General features: G+C 37.8%; 1 protein-coding gene and 1 pseudogene across 1 annotated transcript; both read right to left on the reverse strand.

Moving 5' to 3' along the window:
• Positions 1 to 2,555: 2,555 nt before the first annotated feature.
• LOC133337448 (zinc carboxypeptidase-like) lies at positions 2,556 to 8,966 on the reverse strand (annotated as a pseudogene).
• Positions 8,967 to 9,248: 282 nt separating this feature from the next.
• On the reverse strand, positions 9,249 to 18,472 carry LOC133337449 (zinc carboxypeptidase A 1-like). The gene is made up of 8 exons (XM_061545670.1): positions 18,028 to 18,472; positions 17,669 to 17,965; positions 17,407 to 17,604; positions 10,701 to 10,831; positions 10,476 to 10,612; positions 9,872 to 10,362; positions 9,513 to 9,809; positions 9,249 to 9,448 (listed from the first exon to the last, which is right to left on the reverse strand). Exons 1-8 carry the CDS (start codon positions 18,467 to 18,469, stop codon positions 9,249 to 9,251), a joined length of 2,193 nt encoding a protein of 730 aa, XP_061401654.1. The 5' UTR covers positions 18,470 to 18,472.
• Positions 18,473 to 21,052: the final 2,580 nt, after the last annotated feature.

The following is a 21,052-nucleotide window of genomic DNA, read 5'->3' on the forward strand; positions in this document are numbered from 1 at the left end:
AGTCTCGGAAAACCCCTCCTACTATGAAAAAGCCACGACCACCGTCGGAAAATTCAGCCTCCATATAGAAACATCTGAAACGGCATGATGTTGGTTGATTTCGCGGCAGCAAATAAAAAAACATGGCAGCACCAGATTCAAGCATCTCGATATACACAAGGCCACCTGGATTTCTCCCGATCAAGCAACGAAAAATCAAATATATCATGTTTATATACAGACAGAAGACTTTCATCCAGTGTTGTGGACGTTTGATCTATACGAGGAGCGAATATCGATTCGGACCATTACCTTGTGGTAGCCAATGTTCGCACTCGTCTTAATGTAGCAGCAGAGGTGCGATCGAAAAACTGCATACTCAACAAATAGCAGAAGTCAACTCCGCTCAACTTACGCACTTGCTTGACAAAAGCACTCCTTGTCCCGATAATAATATAAAAGCACAATGGCAAAGACTTTTGTCCACTCTCTACAAACTGCAGCAAAAGCAACCCTAGGGTATCAAAAGCCATCATCAAGAAATCAGTGTCGTAATGCTACTGCTGTGAAAAACGCAACCCTGCAGACAGTAGCTACACGTAATGCAATGGGCAATTATCGGGCGAAACGGATTGTCAGAAAAAAAGGAGAAAGAACGTGAACAAGAAAAAACGTGAGCGCGACAAATCGGGATGTACAGGATTCAGAATAAAGTCCGGAAATTTTACCAACTAGTAAAATACCAAACCGAAGGCTTTGGTGCACGCACATCTTTCTTTAGACATGAAGAAGGAAATTTGGTGACAGATACCGACAGCGTGTTGAGGATCTGGAAGGAGTATTTCGAAAAGCTTCTGGTATCAAATAGTTTCAGTGAAGAAGATATTCCAGAATCAAGAAGAAATGATGGTATAGATTGTCGAACTATTCAAGACCGGTGGTCAGATGCTGGTCAGGAGCATGCAGCAGCTGATTAATACAATTTGGCTAGAGGAATGCATGCCCAATGATTGGAACTTCAGCATCCTGTGTCCCGTGCACAAAAAAAGGGGGAAGATGATATGTGACAACTATAGAGAAATAAGTCTCTTTCCCATCGCATATAATGTGGTACCCAACGTGCTGTGTGAACGACGGTCGATGATATTATTGGGCCACAACAATGCGCCTTCAGTGTCTAACAAATCCACCATAGACCAGATTTTCACACTGCGCTAAATCCTGGAAAAACCCACGAAAAACACATCGACACATTCCACCTATTCGTCGACTATAAACCCGCATTCGACAGTCCAATCCGTTCAGAAGTGTTTAAAGCCATGCCTGCTTTCGGCATTCGTGTAAAATTAATACGGCTATGCAAGATAACTTTAACTGCGCTAAATCCTGGAAAACCCCACGAAAAACACATCGACACATTTCACCTATTCGTCGACTATAAAGCCGCATTCGACAGTCTTATCCGTTCAGAGGTGTTTAAAGCCATGTCTGCTTTCGGCATTCGTGTAAAATTAATACGGCTATGAAAGATAATTTAAAGTGGCACACGGTCAGCAGTTAATGTCGGCAAGGACCTCACGGAGCCCTTCAATACCGAACGAGGATTCAGAAAAGGTGACAATTTGTCGTGTGACCTGTTTAACATCCTGCTGGAAAAGCAGGATGGTGTTTGAGAGAAAAGTTCTCCGGAAGATCTATGGGCCGTTTTGCATCGACGGTGAATATTGCCGTGGATTGAACCATTAGCTATACCATCAATTCTCGGACATCGACATAGTAAGACGTATCGAGCGAGAATGGATGAAGATGCCCCAGCAAAGCGAGCCAAGTGAATGTTTTTTTAACTCGGCTTATGGAAAAACCGTTCTGTTACAAGCCAGCTAAGTAAGTAAGTGTAAACTTCAAATCGATCACCCATTCAATTGTGATGTTGGTGGAAAGTTGATTCTCACCTAATATTTGTAATACCCTATAGGTAGATCACTCCATTGAATGACTGGTAAAATGTATTTTTGCGTTTTAAAGATTAATTTTATGTCTAATGCTTATAAATTTGAAATGAATAAATGGCGAGTTTTATAGCATATTCTTAGGCATGTTCCATTTGATTAGATCTAAAAGTATTGGCGATAGCAATATACATGACATGTCATCCATATATACTAACAAAAACTCCATAAAACCAATTATAATTCAAATAAACATACTGATTTTATTAGCCTCATTAATCTTGTTAAAACGATAACTGTACGAAACTAAATTCCGGCTCCGTCAAGCATAGATTGAGGTAATCAGTCAAAAAGTTCTTCTTTGCGGGCTTGTTGAACCATTTCAATTAAACCATCAGTTACTTCGACACAAACATCCACAATCTGTGACGCAGGCAAGAAGAAACCATATTTGGAACCATCGTCACGCAATTCTTAACACCATATGCCAAATCCTTGGCATAAACCGGATACGGGATGTATTGAAATTAACAAATAAGATATAAATAATTTATTTAGGTATATGAAATCATCATGTCACTTACAATTCAAAAGACCACTTCTGAATTCAGTACCATATTTCATCCTGGCAACATCAGCAAAGGCATTGGCAATACGCATCATTTGATCATAGTTGGGTGGGAATTCTTCACTGGTATGGCCATAGGGCAACAAGACGTAGTTGCCGTATGAATGGAAAGGCAAATACATGCGAATGTAACCCTCAGGGAAGGCATTAACAAAATTTTCTAAAGCCAAAATTTCTGGTTCGCTATCAGGGACAGCACCGCCATACCAGTGGTCATTGGTTTTATTACCCTGTTTTGATGTATTCTCCATAGATCTACCTACCTCCCCACTTATAATCAATTTTACGATTCATATCGGTACCATAGCAAATACCCGAGGAGTTGGAGAAACCGGTTGGTTTGCGATTCTTACGCCACAAACGTTCAACATTATAAAACGGGTACATAAATCCAATCGTAAATTCTCAATAGCTTTTTCATTTCCTTAGTTTCGGCCCTGAACAAATTATTAATGAAACATGGATGTTGGATTTAATGAAAATTGCATTGTTTCCAGGTTTGGTGGAAATTCTAACAGCCTTAATGGGACGACCTTCATATGATTTGCCAATAATGAAAGGTGTTACTTTGAACATATTCATAAGTACAATGATGTACAACCAATCATAAATATCAGCCAATTGATGGTATTTTGTCCAGGTCATGGTGCCGTTGAAAAGTTCTACATTTGTGGGCATGCTTTGTTCCAATACTCTGAGGTGAAGAAAAAATTAAATATTAAAATTTCGAAAGTTGGTAACTGGGGACAGTATACGTAAATATATTTTGAAATATAATAAAGCCCCGACTTGCATCGTTAGTGTACATCGGAAAAACGCAACGCAAATCGAGTCACGATTAGTATATATGTTCCAAAATTGACTCAAACTTACTCTTGCACAAATCATCAATGGTGAGCCCATAATTCAATTCTTGATATTGCATGTGACTTTCCAAAGCCTTTTGATTGGCAGGATCAATGGCAAGGGTATAGCTTCGTCCGGGACCGCTGATATCGTTCAAGAAGCGGACCTGTAAAATAAAAATCAAGTAAAATAACATAAGAACAATTTCCCCTCCTTAAAGAATAAGGAATATTTTGAAACCATTATATCGGGCTGCTGGTGGCTTGAAGTCTGCTGTCACTCCAAGGAGGGCAACTGTAATTGCCAATACTGCGAATAATTTCATGGTTTATGCGATTGCTGGCAAATGACGACTATGATTTGTTTATAAATCATAATCGACTTTATATACAAAATTATCTGGAATATAGACCCCAAACAGATTTTTTATTGACAATATTTCTTATCTTTATTTTTGGGGGTTATTAAAATTTAAAGGGGCCAATTTCACAGACCAAATAATTATAAATTATAGCTCACATCAATATCTAATTTCAATATCGTTTTTGTTTATGTATATAATACAAATTTATAACTAGAGGTTGTATACAAGGAAGTATTGCTCGTTTTGGTTATTGCCTTCTTATTATGTTGTTGTTTGTTTGATCAGAATTCATAAAATTCACCCCCCGAGATATGAATCTTATCTTGGGTGTTAGGGTAGGACTTGGAACAGTCGAGTTATTAAATTACTAGCAAAATGTCCGTTACTTCGTATGCGGAAAGGGAATAAAAAAATAATATTTCTTATGAAAGTCGTGAATACTTTATAATTTGTTTTTCTATAGTTTTGAATTCCATCTCTATTCCTACATCTAATATAATGTTTATTATAATTTAGTACTCTTCATACACATAAGCACTATTTTCCGAAATATCTTTCATATTACATTACACTGATTAAAAATAAATCAGAATTCCAATTATATATTTACGTACATAAGTAGACATACCACCACCACTAAATTTAGTACAAAAACCTCTTTGACACTTCTTTCTAACTCTCCGTCAATGACCCACATTTCAAATTTTAGATTTCCAGCTCTCTCCGTTACCCAAATCCAAAATTAGTGTATTTTCTATTCTATTTACTATTCGTACACACTCAATACAACATTTCAAGAGTCATCTAAATTCCAAATCTCAGGATGTAACCAAATCCAAATTGTTCCAAATTTAGCACAATTTAGTAATTTTTATACTCTAATATAAGAATTTCTAAAACTACATCAGTCCTACACTCTAACAATAATCGTAATTTCACCAAAGTTCAAATTGTACCAAATTTAGTACTTTTTTACTCATAAGTACAAATTTCCAAAGTACCTCAATCCTGATTTTAAATAGTAATCGTAAGTCCAAATTTAAAAATTCCAGCTCTGTATGTTTATTAAAAACCAAATTGTACCAGATTTGGTACCTTTCTGAACTTTTCGTACCCATATTTCAAACCTGCTTTTAAACAGTAATTGTAAGTCCAAATTTAAACTTTTCAGATCTGTATGTTTACGTAAAGCCAAATTGTACCAGATTTGGTACCATTCTGTGCTTTTTGCATTTATATTCCAAACCTATATAAATCTAACCATAAGTACGAATTTCCAAAACTACCTTAGTCCAGCTCTATCCGTTCACCAACTTTTCGTAGACATAGGTACGAATTTCTTAAACTTCCTCACCTGCAACCTGGGGAGCTATTCTCATCACCCGATGAAATAGTGATCTAATATGTGTCGCGAGTTCACCCATAAGAACTATAAAAAATGGGTTGAGGCGTCGGGTTAGTTGCCCACTCTCGGAAAACCCAACCTACTATGAAAAAGCTAAGAAAAAGAAAACCAAACGACAACGGCATGAGGTTGATTGACTTCGCGTCAGCAAAAAACATGGTAGTTAGCAGCACCAGATTCAAGCATCTCGATATACACAAGGCCACCTGGATCTCTCCTGATCAAGTAACGCTCCTCGATCCGAGGAGCGAATATCGATTCGGACCATTACCTTGTGGCAGCCAATGTACGCGCCTGTCTTAATGTTGCAGCAAAGGTGCGATCTAATACAACACGGAAACTCGACGTCGAAAAGCTGCAAACACAACAGGTAGCCGAGGCCTACTCCGCTCAACTTACCTATCTGCTTGAAGAATACACTTCTTGTCCCGATAATAGTATACAAACTGCAGCAAAAGAAACACTTGGGTACCAAAAACCACCACCACTACTGATGTGAAAAACGCAGCGTATAGGGCAACCCTGCAGACAGTAGCAACACGTAACGTGATGGAGAATTATCGGGAGAAAAGGAGAGAGGAGAAACGTGTTTTCAGAAAGAACAAGAAAAACGTGAGCATGAGCAAATCGAGATGTACAGGAGTCAGAATGAAGTCCGGAAATTTTACCAACAAGTAAAACACCAAACCGAAGGCTTTGGTGCAGGCACAACCTCCTGAAGAGATGAAGAAGGAAACCTGGTGACAGATACAGACAGAGTGTTGAGGATCTGGAAGGAGCATTTCGAAAAGCTTCTAGTATCAAATAGTGGCGATGAAGAAGATACCCCAGAACCAATAAGAGATGATGGTATAGAGTGTATACCACCTAGCCAAGATGAGGTCATAAAAGCAATTAATCGGCACAAGAACAAACAAAGCAGCACGAGCCAGCCGAACTATTCAAGACTCTTGGCCAGATGCTGGTCAGGAGCATGCACCAGCTGATTAGTACAATTTGGCTAGATGAATGCATGACCAATGATTGGAACCTCAGCATCCTGTGTCCCGTGCACAATAAAGAAGACAAGACGATATGTGTCAACTATAGAGGAATAAATCTCCTTCCCATCGCATATAAAGTGATATCCAGTGTGCTGTGTGAACGATTGAATGCGGCTTCAGACATGGCAAATCAACCATTGACCAGATTTTCACTCTGCGCCAAATCCTGAAAAAGACCCATGAAAAACACATCGACACATACCACCTATTTGTAGACTATAAAGCCGCATTCGACAGCCCTATCCATACGAGACGCAAAGGTGAACAAAAATGGCACTCTGAGCAGAAGCATGGGTACGTGCGCAAGCAGTACCCATGTACGGTGGCTAGGCCATGTTGTGCGGATGAATGAAAATGCCACAGCGCAAAAGGCATATAAAAACGAGCCTACTAATGGTTCCCGTAGAAGGGGAAGGCCACGAATTAGAGGAAAGACCAAGTAGAAAATCAACATCTTGGAACGTGGATCAACAGCCCGATCTGCGTCGACGGTGAATATCGCCGAATGAATGTATATATATATATATACTCGGATATCGACATAGTCAGACGTATCGAGCGGCATCGACTACGGTGGCTAGGTCATGTTGTAAGAATGGATGAAAAAGCCCCAGCTCAAAAGGCATATAAAAGCGAGCCTACCGATGGTGCACGCAGAAGGGGATGGTCGCGAATTCGATGTATTCTTGATCAGTGTACATTTCTTGGACGATTTAGCGTCCGTCTGTCTGTTGTAATGACTCTAGCCTCTAAATTGTCTGCAGGTGAGCTATATCGGCCCACTTTTCGGCATAGCCCCATATAAGGGTACCCCCAATTTTCGGTTTTTTGTTGTTCTAGAGCTCGTTTTTGAACAGAGTTCGCTGAAATTTAGTGCAATAGGTTCTTCGTGGGTGCCAAATTTAACCACAAATTGTGTGCCAAATTCTAACCCCCTCCCCCCATTTTCGGTATTTTAGGGTTCTTGGTGTGTTTTTCAACCGATGTCGCTTTTATTGGGCACCTAGCTTTCTTAGTGGGCACCAAATGTCTTAGTGGGTACCAAATCTCTCCTTATAACGGTACTCCGCAGTTTTAAGTACTTTGGGCCCGACCGAACTAAATGTTTTTTCTTCAAACAAATACATTTCAAATGCCAGGAGTTCCTTTAAAAAAATATTTTTAAAAATTGTTGTGGGTTAAGTATGAGAAAGAGTGAACCGATCTTTATACATCTATGAACTTTATTTGAATTTTGAAATCGGACGTTCCACTTGGTTGATATTGGATTAACAAATTTTCAAAATGTTGACAGGTTGTGCGAGAGATACCAGAAGGAATGGGCCAATGGTTCCCATATTGACACCTTATCTAGGTTTGTTATAGAAAATAGGTTTTAGTTGGGAGAAGGATGACAGATAATCATTGCACAATAGCACAAATGTCCTCAGGTAACTGTCTCTACACAGATGGCTCCTGGCTAGCAGGAATGTCTGCTATATTTTATTGAAGAACCATGAACCGAAATTCGCCTGTTAGAACACAATATGATCGTGCAGGCGGAGATTCAAGCTAAAATAAAAAATTTTTGTTATTTGAATTTTGCCTTGTAAGGGCAGTGATAATTTCAAAGTAATTTTAAGTGATTATTTATACTTTTTCGATCTTGATGATCTAAGTTTTGCAATGAAAAGGAAAGCCAGGAGAAGAACCTACGTACTCATCATTATGCGACGCGTTTCGCCGTTGGTTAAGCGGCTCATCAGGCATATTGGACTGTGTGGCTTTACAAAGGTCGTACGTTGATAACTTGTATTTATTCCGCCCTGATGCGCAACTTACATATGCGAATTAAATTCAAATTTATCAAAGTTCGACATTTGTCTTTATTCTAGGAACAGTCGAAAGAGTATAAATAATCACTTAAAATTACTTTGAAATGATCACTGCTCTTACAAGGCAAAATTCAAATAACAAAAATTAATTTCAGCGAACCTAGGTCCTCGGAGCAACACAAATGTTGCCAGACCACTTAACGTTCTGAGCCATTAACACACTTCCAAAACGGTTGCGCAAAAACATGTGTATACCATGGAAGAAATTGTAGGTGTGTGTATTAGTTATCAATCGCTACAAGAAAATTCTGCTTTCAAAAGGACTGTTCCTAGAATGAATGAATGAAAAAGTTTAAAGGAATTCACTAAGAACACAAAATTCCTCTCCTACAAGAGTGCTCAATAGGCTTTCGACTGCCTTAAGTGTACGTTCTACTATGAACCTGTGGTGACGTAAACCAATTTTATTTTAAACGTAGCTTGGACGTGAGCGTGGCAATATCCTTGCTCACTACTTCCACTAACTTATTCTCTTCTCAAGCACTCTAAGAAGGTTATGTCGATTTTACATTCGTTTTCCGACTCGGAATTTGGTTTCCATTCCCCGCCTATTTAAGAAGATTGGGTGCAGTTCCAGTTAGCTGCATGGTTATCAGGATATCCTTCATTGCAGTTTGCTAGATTTTTTCCTCATTGCTGCTTCTTATTTTAGGGGAACTCCACGAATTTATGCTTTTCGGGGATTAATAAGCTTGAATTCTGTTAACTCAAATTTAACTATTTATATCAGATAAGTATGATCATCCAGCTTTCGCCTACCCTTTACTAGGATACCGGCAACACCGTTGGGACAACATAAAGTTTTTCTTCATACTTCAAAATGTGTCATTCCATGTTTTAATCTTTTGCTGCATACTTTTAAAGCATACCTTGCACATTTCATTTCTTTCAAAAATTGTCCTTGGAGTTTGTACATTTGCCGAACCATATAAACTGTCCGCAGTGGAAGTAAATTCTAACTCATTTCCGAAGTCCCTTGCCAATTCGGTCTTATTTGGGTAGCCAGATAAGTGGTAACAAATTTCGTCACATCCCTAATAAATTGTAAGAAATACCACTAAGCCAATTATAATTCAAATAAAAATACTGATTTTATTAGCCTCATTAAGAAAAAAATATAAGATAGAACCTAAATTCATTTTTAGCAAACTTTGCGGGGATCAATCGAAGAGTCCTTCTTTGCGGGCTTGTTTGACCATTTCAATTAAACCATCAGTTACTTCGGCACAAACTTCCAAAATTTGAGAAGCAGGCAAGAAGAAACCATATTTGGAGCCATCATCACGCAATTCAATGGTGGCAGTGAATGGGATATTCTTAACACCATAGGCCCAATCCTTGGCCGAACCGGAAACGGGATCTATTGAAGTAAATATAAGATATAATTAGTTTATTCACGAATATTAAATTATCATGTCACTTACAATTCAAAAGGCCACTGGCACCACTTTTGAATTCTGTACCATACTTCACCCTGGCACCATCAGCAAAGGCATTGGCAATACGCATCATCTGATCATAGTTGGGTGGGAATTCTTCACTGGTGTGGCCATAGGGCAACAAGACGAAGTTGCCAAATGAATGGAAAGCCAAATACATGCGAATGTAACCCTCAGGGAAGGCATTAACGAAATTTTCCAAAGCCAAAACTTCTGGTTCGCTATCAGGGACAGCACCGCCATACCAGTGGTCACAGGGGACATCAATGTTGTAGCCGGCACCTAATAAAATGAGAATTGGTTTCATTACCCTGTTTTGATGTATTCTCCATAGATCTACCTACCTCCCCACTTATAATCAAAGTTACGATTCATATCGGTACCATAGCAAATACCCGAGGAGTTGGAGAAACCAGTTGGCTTGCGGTTCTTGCGCCACAAACGTTCAACATTGTGAGTATATTCCAAACCATCAGGATTCAAAACGGGTACATAAATCCAATCGTAATTCATCAACAACTCTTTCATCTCAGCAGTTTCGGCCTTGAGTAAATTATTAATGAAACATGTGGTGGTGGCGGAGGAAATCCATTCAATGGCATGGATGTTGGATTCAACAAAGACGGCCTTGTTTCCAGGTTTGGTGGAAATCCTAACAGCCTTAATAGGGCGACCTTCATATGATTTGCCAATAATGAAAGGTGTTACTTTGAACATATTCTTAAGTACAAGGATGTCCAACCAATCATAAATATCAGCCAATTGATGATATTTTGTCCAGGTCATGGTGTCGTTGAAAAGTCCCATATTGGCGGGCATACTTTGTTCCAATACTCTGGGGGAGGAAATTACACAAATCAATTAATTTCGAGTTTTAAACTCTACACAATTCATAACGAAGCTAGTCGAGGATCTAGTGTATATTTTCGAAAATTGGACCAAACTTACTCTTGCAAATCGTCAATGGTGAGCTCATAATTTAATTCTTGATATTGCATGTGACTTTCCAAGGCCTTTTGATTGGCGGGATCAATGGCAAGGGTATAGCTGCGTCCGGGGCCACTGATATCACTCAAGAAGCGGACCTATAAAAAACGAAAATTAAGTAAAATAACATAATGTGTAAGAACAATTCCCCCTCCTTAAATAATAAAAGGTATGTTGAATACTCACAGGAATATTGTTGGCCAATTTCTTATATTCCGACAATTGCTGTTCATCCTTGACAAAAACTTTATAGACTTTGAAGCCATCATATCGGGCTGCTGGTGGCTTGAAGGCTGCTGTCACTCCAAGGAGGGCAACTGTAATTGCCAATGTTATAATACATGGTGTATACGAAGGCTTGCAAATGAAGACTCTGCTTTGTTTATAGCTCACAATCGACTTTATATACAAAATTATCTGGAGCAAAGACCCCTAGCAGATATGATTTTGGCAAAGATTTCTTATCTCTATTTTTGGGGGTTATTAAATTTTAAAGGGGGCCAATTTCACCGACCAAAATTTATCAAATTTAGCCTACATGTGCCAAATCGCATTTACGTCTTATTTCAATATCTTTCTTTTTTATGTGGATAACAACACTAATAAAAAATTATTATGGCTAAAGGTCGTATACAGGGAAGTAATGTTCGGATTGGTTATTGCCTTTTCATTATTATTATGTGTTTGTTTGGTTGATCAGAAATAATATATCACCACCCCTAGTGATGATTTTTATCTGCGGTGTTAGGGTAGGACTTGAAAACAAATATTTTATTGATTTATTGTTATTACCATTGATATTATATACTTTGTATATAAAGTCTAGCCCTTTTCTTAAAATTTCGTTATTGTATGCAAATGGCGTAACTGAGTCACTAGTTGATAGCTTTGACAAATTAGTATTTCTAATTAATGTTGAATATACTAAATTTCAAAATGGGAAACATAAATTGTAAAATGGTTCTCTATGGCTCATTATTATTGGTAATTCTATGGAAGCGCAGTAGGCTCGAAATGGAACTTAAATCTTATCAGATACCTCACGTGCACCCGGTTTTCTGAAGTGACCGAGTTAATTCTGTTGTAAGTTTTTAAAACCGTCAAGGTACATATATATTACGTCTATAAAAATAAGCTTGGAATTATATTGCACTCTCATATTAATTTTTATGAAATATAATTAAATTTTATGTATCTTCAAATCATATTATGTTTATACCCTTCACCACACTGTGGTACAGGGTATTATGTCTTTGTGCATATATTTGTAACAGGCAAAAGAAAACGAGATAGACCCATGGTTCCTTTTGAGAATATGCATTGAATCGATTTCTGAGTCGATTTATGCATGTCCGTCCGTCTGTCCATGTTAAATTGTAAACAAAGTACAGGTCGCAGTTATTATCCGAATTGGATGAAATTTGGCACAGCTCATCTATTTGGCCCAAGGACCCTATTGAAATTGGCAAAAATCTTTTCAGATTTAGATATAGCTCCCATATATATTTTCGTCCGATTTAAGGTAAATGGTGCACCAAAGTACCTATATGTCTTTCGATTTGTACCAAATTTGGCATATCATACTAAATTAAGTCTAGAGAGATGTGTGTAAAATTTCGTGAAAATCGGTTCAGATTTAGATATAGCTCCCATATATAGTTTCGTCCGATTTTCAGTAAATGGTCCACCAATGTCCCTATATATCATTCGATTTGCACGAAATTTTGACACAGCGTACTGAATTATGTCAAGAACGATGTGTGCTAAGTTTCAAGAAAATCGGTCCACATTTAGATATAGCTCCCATATATATTATCGTCCGATTTTATGTAAATGTTGCACCAATGTCCCTATATATCATTCGATTTGCATGAAATTTGGCATAGCGTACTGAATTAAGTCTGAAATGATGAGTGGTAAGTTTCAGTAAAATTTCGGTGAATGAAGTCTAGAGTGATTTGGGTTAAGTTTCGGGAAAATCGGTTCGGATTTAGATATAGCTCCCATATATATTTTCGTCCGATTTTTTGTAAATGGTGCACCAAAGTCCCTATATATCATTCGATGTGCACGAAATGTGGCATAGAGTAATGAATTGAGTCTAGAATCATTCTAGAACTCCTAATGCTTGTTCGATTAACACGAAATTTTGCACAATGTATCAAATTGAGACTTGAATGACGTTATTGCGTATCATTGAAATTGGTGCAGATGCAGCCATAGCTTCCATATGTATTTCGAACGGATGTCTGATTGAAATTAAATTTTTAACAGTGCGGCGTACTGAATAGCGTGTATCAATTTTGCTATAAATCGTTTTCCATAAATTTGTCCCATGGTACACAGACTACTCTAAATCTGCCCGAATAAAATTAAATTTATCATAGGTTGCCGAAGGAACATGAGCATGTTCCTTCGAGTAACAGTGAAATGCAATTGTGAGGATTCATATGTACAACATACCCAAAGTGGTGAAGGATGTCGTATAGTCGCCCGAGTCCGACTTTACTACTTTCTTTGCTGGTTTATCATATATTCGGTTACGACCGGCTTTTTATACCCTCCACCATAGTATGAAGGGTATATTAATTTTGTTTTTCCTTTTGTAACTCATCGAAATAATCATTTCCGACCCTATAAAGTATATATATTCTTGATCAGCGTAAAATTCTATGACGAAATAACATTGTCCGTCTGTCTGTTGTAATCACTCTAGCGTCTAAATGAATTGAGATAGATCGCCATTGAGATGACGCCGGCAGGCCAAATTCGAAGATGGGCTTTATCGGTCCACGTTTAGGCATAGCTCCCATATAAGGGTACCCCACATTTTCGGTATTTTGGGGTTCATGAGCATGTTTTTTAACGGAATTCGTTGAAATTTGCTACATTGGGTTCTTATTGGGTAATAAATGTCTCCACAAAAAATTATAAATATAGGTCCACTTTTTCTGGTAGCCTCCATATAACGGTACCTACTAATTTTCAGTATTTTGTGGGTTTTGATCGTATTTTTCCGCCGAAATGGCTGTAATTTAGTATTTTGAGTTCTTAGTAGGTACAAAATCGCTCCATTTTTTCGGATAGCCCCCAATTTTCGGTATTTTGAGGTTCTTGAGCGTGTTTTTCAACCGATTTTGCTGTAATTTGGTATTTTGTAGTCGTATATGGTAACAAATCTCCCTACCAAAAATTATTAATATTCACCCCATTTTAGGGGTAGTCCCCATATAACCCCTTGTTATACCCTTCACCACACTGTGATACAGGGTATAATGTCTTTGTGCATATGTTTGTAACAGGCAAAAATTATCGAGATAGACCCATGGTTCCTTTTGAGAATATGCATAGAATCACTTTCTGAATCGATTTATGCATGTCCGTCCGTCCGTCCATGTATTTTCGTGAACAAAGTACAGGTCGCATTTATGATCCAATTTGGATGAAATTTGGCAGATGTCACTTAATTGGCCCAAGGCCGAACACTATTGAAATTGGAGAAAATCGGTTCAGATTTAGTTTCGTCCGATTTAATGTAAATGGGGTACCAAAGTCCCTGTATATCTTTCGATTTGCACGAAATTTGGTATATCCTACTGAATTAGGTCTAGAATGATGTGTGCTAAGTTTCGTGAAAATCGGTCTAGATTTAGATAAAGCTCCCATATATAGTTTCGTCCGATTTTAAGTAAATGGTGCACCAAAGTCCCTATACATCTTTCGATTTGCACGAAATTTCGTATAGCCTACTGAATTAGATATAGAATGACGTTTCGTCTCAATATATAAATATAAAATCGGACGAAAATATCTATGGGAGCTGTATCCGATCCGATCACATGCACACATTATTCTAGACACAATTCAATACACCCTGCAAAATTTCGTCTCAATCGCACAAACTATGGGAGTTTGGCGCACTGTTCATATAAAATTGGACGAAAATATATATGGGAGGTATATCTTAATCAGAACCGATTTAAAAAAAAAAAATCAATACGTTTTGCAAAATGTTGTCTCAATTAGGAGCAACTTTGGGAGTTTGGTGCACCACTTACATGAAATGGATCGAACATATATATTGGCCCTATATTTAATCTGAACCCATGTTCTCCAATTTCAATAGGGGAAAGAATCTTAATTTGCAATGCTGGAGGGCTAAAAAGGGGTTTAACATCGCTTTACATGGGGGCGAGGCCCAAGGCCCTTATCTTCCAAAACAAAAAGAGTGGACTACAAAGGTGTATGAATGTTGGAACATTTGGTATGTTCCAGTACTTTTTAATAGTAAATCTAGTAAAGTAAGGGAACCATTTCAAAATAACTCTCAGAGCACAAAATAATTTGAAAAGTTCGGAATGGTAATGCTTCAAAATCAACATAACAGTCAATCAGAAGTAAGCATTCATTTTTACTCGACCAAATTTCTCGAGTAAAAAGTTTACAAAGAGAAAGCAATTTTGTTTTGTGCTCTCTTAAATTTGATTCAATGATTTACCAGTTTTATGGGTTCAGGAACGGCTTTCGCGTAAAAAGTTGCAAAACTTGTAAAATTAGTAGATTCTTTTAGGTTCTGGAACGGAACTATTGTCTACTAAGAAGTCAACCAAAAATGTTCTACCTAATATATTTCCACAAAAAAAAGTTTGAACGTTCGTACACTAGTTAAGATAGAAGGCATATTAAAGAAGGAATACTATCTCAATATTCTTCAAACCAATTTGCCCGAATATGTGGAGTAAAGTTTATATCCCATGGAGGGGTTACAGTTTCAACAAGATGCATATCCTACGCACACCTCGTAGATTTCTAGAAATTGGTTGTAAAAACAAAAATTTTAATTGATCAGTGTCGCACTATGTGAGTTCATATAAACAGCGGTCAAAAATAGGTGGATGAAATTTGGTACAAGTGTTTATTATTGACCTGAAGATCAAGTAATAAAAAATTGGATAGATCGGACCAATATTTGGTATACCTCCCATACAAAGGGTTTTGAGAAATTCACTTTTTGGGCCTATAAAAATATATATGGCTGCTATATCTAAATCTGGACAAATTTTCAGGAAACTTAACACACATCATGCTAGACCTAATTCAGTCCCCTGTGCCAAATTTCGTGCAAATCGAAAGATATATAGGGTCTTTGGTACACTATTTAAATTAAATCGGAAGGAAATATATATGGGAGCTATATCTAAATCTGGACTGATTTTTAGGAAACTTAACACACATCATTCTAGACCTAATACAGTACGCTATGCCAAATTTTGTGTAAATCGAAAGATATATAGGGACTTTGGTACACCATTTACATAAAATCGGACGAAAATATATATGGGAGCTATATCTAAATCAGGACCGATTTTCACGAAACTTTGCACACATCATTCTAGACCTAATTTAGTACGATGTACCAAATTTCGTGCAAATCAAAAGATATATAGGGACTTTGGTACACCATTTACATTAAATCGGACGAATATATATATATATATATATATAGGAGCTATATCTAAATCTGGACCGATTTTCTGGAAACTTAACACACATCATTCTACTCCTAATTCAGTACGCTGTGCCAAATTCCGTATTAATTTTGCAGGAATGCAAATCGAACGATGTATAGAGACTTTGGTACACCATTTACCTTAAATCGGACGAAAATATATATGGGAGCTATATCTAAATCTGAACCGATTTTTCCCAATTTCAACAGGGTTCGTCCTTGGGCCAAATAAGTGACCTTACCAAATATCATCCAATGCGACCTGTACTTTGTTTACAATTTAACATGGACAGACAGACAGACGGACGGACATGCATAAATCGATTTAAAAAGTGATTCTATGCATATTCTCAAAAGGAATCATGTGTCTATCTCGTTTCCTTCTGCCTGTTACAAACATATGCACAAAGACATAATACCCTGTACCACAGTGTGGTGAAGGGTATAAAAACGCAGTTTGTCAGATTTGAACCTTTGTTATACAAAATTACTTGACGTATCAATATCAAATTTCATATTTATTCTAACTGGAGTGTTTTTTTATCAATTCTCATAAATAAATTTGTCCTCCAAGGTAGTTGGTTTTGAGCATTTTTGGCCGCTGTCTGATCGAAAGTTTAATCGAGGAATGATAGTTTTTTAAAGATCACCAACTAACATGGATGAGATCTGGCAATGAGCACAAGGGAATGTAACATTGATGAAGAGTAGCCAAAGCACATTTTATGAATACAGCACTAGTTTCGTCTGTTAGCTGCATGTTTATTGGGATAGCGTTGACTACAGTTGCAGGATTTTGGTTCTGCAAAGTAACATTATTATTTTAAATAAGGAATATTGTTGTTTTTTATTTTAGGATAACACATTCCTTGTTGTGGTGTTTGGGGATTTATAACCATGAATTCCGATTATACTTGATTACCTCAAGTTAAACTATTTTTATCTGATAATATAAAAATCACCCTTCCGCCTATCCATTAATAGGAGACTGACAACACCGTCGGAATAACATAAAGTTTTTCTTTATACTTCAATACATTCATACCTGTAAAGCATAGCTACCACATTTTAGTACTTTACAGGTAGAAACGTTCTTGCAAAAGTTGTTGCAGATTGTACATTTGTCGAACCATAAAAACAAACTGTACGCGGCGAAGGTAAATTCATACCCAATCCCGAAGTCTTTTTAAAGTGCTTTGGCGTTTCGGTATTATTTGGGGAGCCAGATAAGTGGTAACAAATTTCGTCACATTCCTAATAAATTGTAAGATAAACCACTAAGCCAATTATAATTCAAATAAAAATACTGATTTTATTAGCCTCATTACGAAAAAAAATATATGAAAGAATCAAAATTTGTTTATAGCAAACGATGAGGAAATCAATCGAAGAGTCCTTCTTTGCGGGCTTGTTGGACCATTTCAATTAAACCATCAGTTACTTCGGCACAAACTTCCAAAATTTGAGAAGCAGGCAAGAAGAAACCATATTTGGAGCCATCATCACGCAATTCAATGGTGGCAGTGAATGGGATATTCTTAACACCATAGGCCCAATCCTTGGCCGAACCGGAAACGGGATCTATTGAAGTAAATATAAGATATAATTAATTTATTCACGAAAATTAAATTATCATGTCACTTACAATTCAAAAGACCACTGGCACCACTTTTGAATTCAGTACCATACTTCACCCTGGCACCATCAGCAAAGGCATTGGCAATACGCATCATCTGATCATAGTTGGGTGGGAATTCTTCACTGGTGTGGCCATAGGGCAACAAGACGAAGTTGCCAAATGAATGGAAAGCCAAATACATGCGAATGTAACCCTCAGGGAAGGCATTAACGAAATTTTCCAAAGCCAAAACTTCAGGTTCGCTATCAGGGACAGCACCGCCATACCAATGGTCACAGGGGACATCAATGTTGTAGCCGGCACCTAATAAAATGAGAATTGGTTTCATTACTCTGTTTTGATGTATTCTCCATAGATCTACCTACCTCCCCATTTATAATCAAAGTTACGATTCATATCGGTACCATAGCAAATACCCGAGGAATTGGAGAAACCGGTTGGCTTGCGGTTCTTGCGCCACAAACGTTCAACATTGTGAGTATACTCGAGACCATCGGGGTTCAAAACAGGTACATAAATCCAATCGTAATTCATCAACAATTCTTTCATCTCAGCAGTTTCGGCCTTGAGCAAATTATTAATGAAACATGTGGTGGTGGCCGAGGAAATCCATTCAATGGCATGGATGTTGGATTCAACGAAGATGGCCTTGTTTCCAGGTTTGGTGGAAATCCTAACAGCCTTAATGGGACGACCTTCATATGATTTGCCAATAATGAAAGGTGTTACTTTGAACATATTCTTAAGTACAAGGATGTCCAACCAATCATAAATATCAGCCAATTGATGATATTTTGTCCAGGTCATGGTGTCGTTGAAAAGTCCTATATTGGCGGGCATACTTTGTTCCAATACTCTGGGGGAGGAAATTAAACAAATCAATTAATTTCGGGGTTTAAACTCTACACAATTCATGACGAAGCTAGTCGGGGATCTAGTGTATATTTTCGAAAATTGCCCCAAACTTACTCTTGCAAATCATCAATGGTGAGCTCGTAATTCAATTCTTGATATTGCATGTGACTTTCCAAAGCCTTTTGATTGGCAGGATCAATGGCAAGGGTATAGCTGCGTCCGGGACCACTGATATCACTCAAGAAGCGGACCTGTAAAAAAATAAGTAAAATAACATAATGTGTAAGAACAATTCTCCCTCCTTAAATAATAAAAGGTATGTTGAATACTCACAGGAATATTGTTGGCCAACTTCTTATATTCCGACAATTGCTGTTCATCCTTGACAAAAACTTTATAGACTTTGAAACCATCATATCGAGCTGCTGGTGGCTTGAAGGCTGCTGTCACTCCAAGGAGGGCAACTGTAATTGCCAATGTTGCGAGTAATTTCATGGTGTATACGAAGGCTTGCAAATGAAGACTCTGCTTTGTTTATAACTCACAATCGACTTTATATACAAAATTATCTGGAGCAATGACTCCGAACAGATTTGTTATTGGCAAAGATTTCTTATCTTTATTATTAATGGGGGGTTATTAAATTTTAAAGGGTACCAATTTCACCGACCAAAATTATCAGTTTTGCCTACATGTGCCAGATCGCATGTATGTCTAATTTCAATATCTTTTTCGTTTATGTGGATATCAACAATAATAAAAAAATATTATAGCTAGAGGTCGTATACAAGGAAGTAATGTTCGTATCGATTATTGCCTATTCAGTCTTATTTTTTTTTTTTTTTGGTTGATCAGAAATCATAAAATTCACCCCTAGTTATGCTTGTGTTAGGGTAGGACTTGAAAACAAATATTTTATTGATTTATTATTATTACCACTGATATTAAACATTTTGCCTAGCTCTTTTTTATTTAGAACTAGCTGAACCCGTGGCGCTTCGCTGCCCCTACTAAAGGGATTAACATAGGATAGTTCACTATTTGCATGCTGTTTAACAGCTGATATTTGCCGAACATACATATGCTTTCGAAAACGCTTCACTATTTATTGATAGGCAAACATTACAATTTGACTATAGTGTAATATTTCGTAGTGTAATATCAGTAGCAGCAGGTTAATGTATTAGTATATTTGATTTGATTCAATAGAATCTTTGACTATCCGTGGTAATATTTAAAACAAATTTGGCTTGACTTGTCTCAATCAGTTGTAATAGTACCATACACAAAGATCACACGACAAACTGTCACCTTGTCTGAATCCTCGTTCGGTATTGAAGAGCTCCGATAGATCCTTTCCTACTTTAACTGCAGACCTTATGCCACTTAAAGTTGTCCTGCATATCCGTATTAATTTTGCAGGAATGCCGAACGTAGACATGGCTTTAAACACCTCTGAACGGATAGGGCTGTTGAATGCGGCTTTATAGCCGACAAATAGGTGGTATGTGTCGATGTGTTTTTCGTGGATCTTTTTTGGCGCAGAGTGAAAATCTGTTCAATGTTGGTTTTGCCAGGTCTGAAGCCGCATTGGTATGGACCGATGATGTCATTGACCATTGGCTTCAGTCGTTCACACAGCTCACTGGATAGCACTTTATATGCGATGGGAAGGAGACATATTCCTCTATAGTTGGCACAAATCGTCTTGTCCCCTTTTTTGTGCACGGGACACAGGATGCTGAGGTTCCAATCATTGGGCATGCATTCATCTAGCCAAATTGTACTAATTAGCTGGTCATGCTCCTGACAAGCATCTGGCCAAGAGTCTTGAATAGTTCGGCTGGCTCGTGCTGCTTTGTTTGTTCTTGTGCCGATTAATTGCTTTTATGACCTCATCTTGGCTAGGTGGTATACACTCTATACCATCATCCCTTATTGATTCTAAGGTATCTTCTTCAATGCCACTATTTTATACCAGAAGCTTTTCAAAATGCTACTTCCAGATCCTCAACACGCTGTCTGTATCTGTCACCAGGTTTCCTTCTTCATCTCTACAGGAGGATGGGCCTGCACCAAAGCCTTCGGTTTGGTGTTTTACTCCTTGGTAAAATTTCCGGACTTCATTTTGACTCCTGTGCATCTCGATTTGCTCACGCTCACGTTTTTGTTGCTCCTTCTTCTTTTTTCGGGAGAAAAGGGGAGAGGAAAAACGTGTTTCTCTCCCGACAATTCTCCATCACGTTACGTGTTGCTACTGTCTGAAGGGTTGCCCTATACGCTGCGTTTTTCACATCAGTAGCATTACGACACTCCTGACGTACCATGAGTTTCTTGGTGGTGGTTTTTGGTGCCCAAGTGTTGCTTTTGCTGCAGTTTGTAGGGAGTGTGCAATTCTTTGCCATTGTGCTTCTATACTATTATCGGGACAAGAAGTGCTTTCTTCAGCAGATGGGTAAGTTGAGCGGAGTAGGCCTCGGATAACTGTTGTGTTTGCAGCTTTTCGGCGTCGAGTTTCCGTGTTGTGTTAGATCG

The sequence above is a fragment of the Musca vetustissima genome, unplaced genomic scaffold (genome assembly GCF_032173495.1).
Source record: "Musca vetustissima isolate MV318-11 ecotype Yass unplaced genomic scaffold, APGP_CSIRO_Mvet_v1 utg7945, whole genome shotgun sequence".
NCBI lineage: Eukaryota > Metazoa > Arthropoda > Insecta > Diptera > Muscidae > Musca > Musca vetustissima.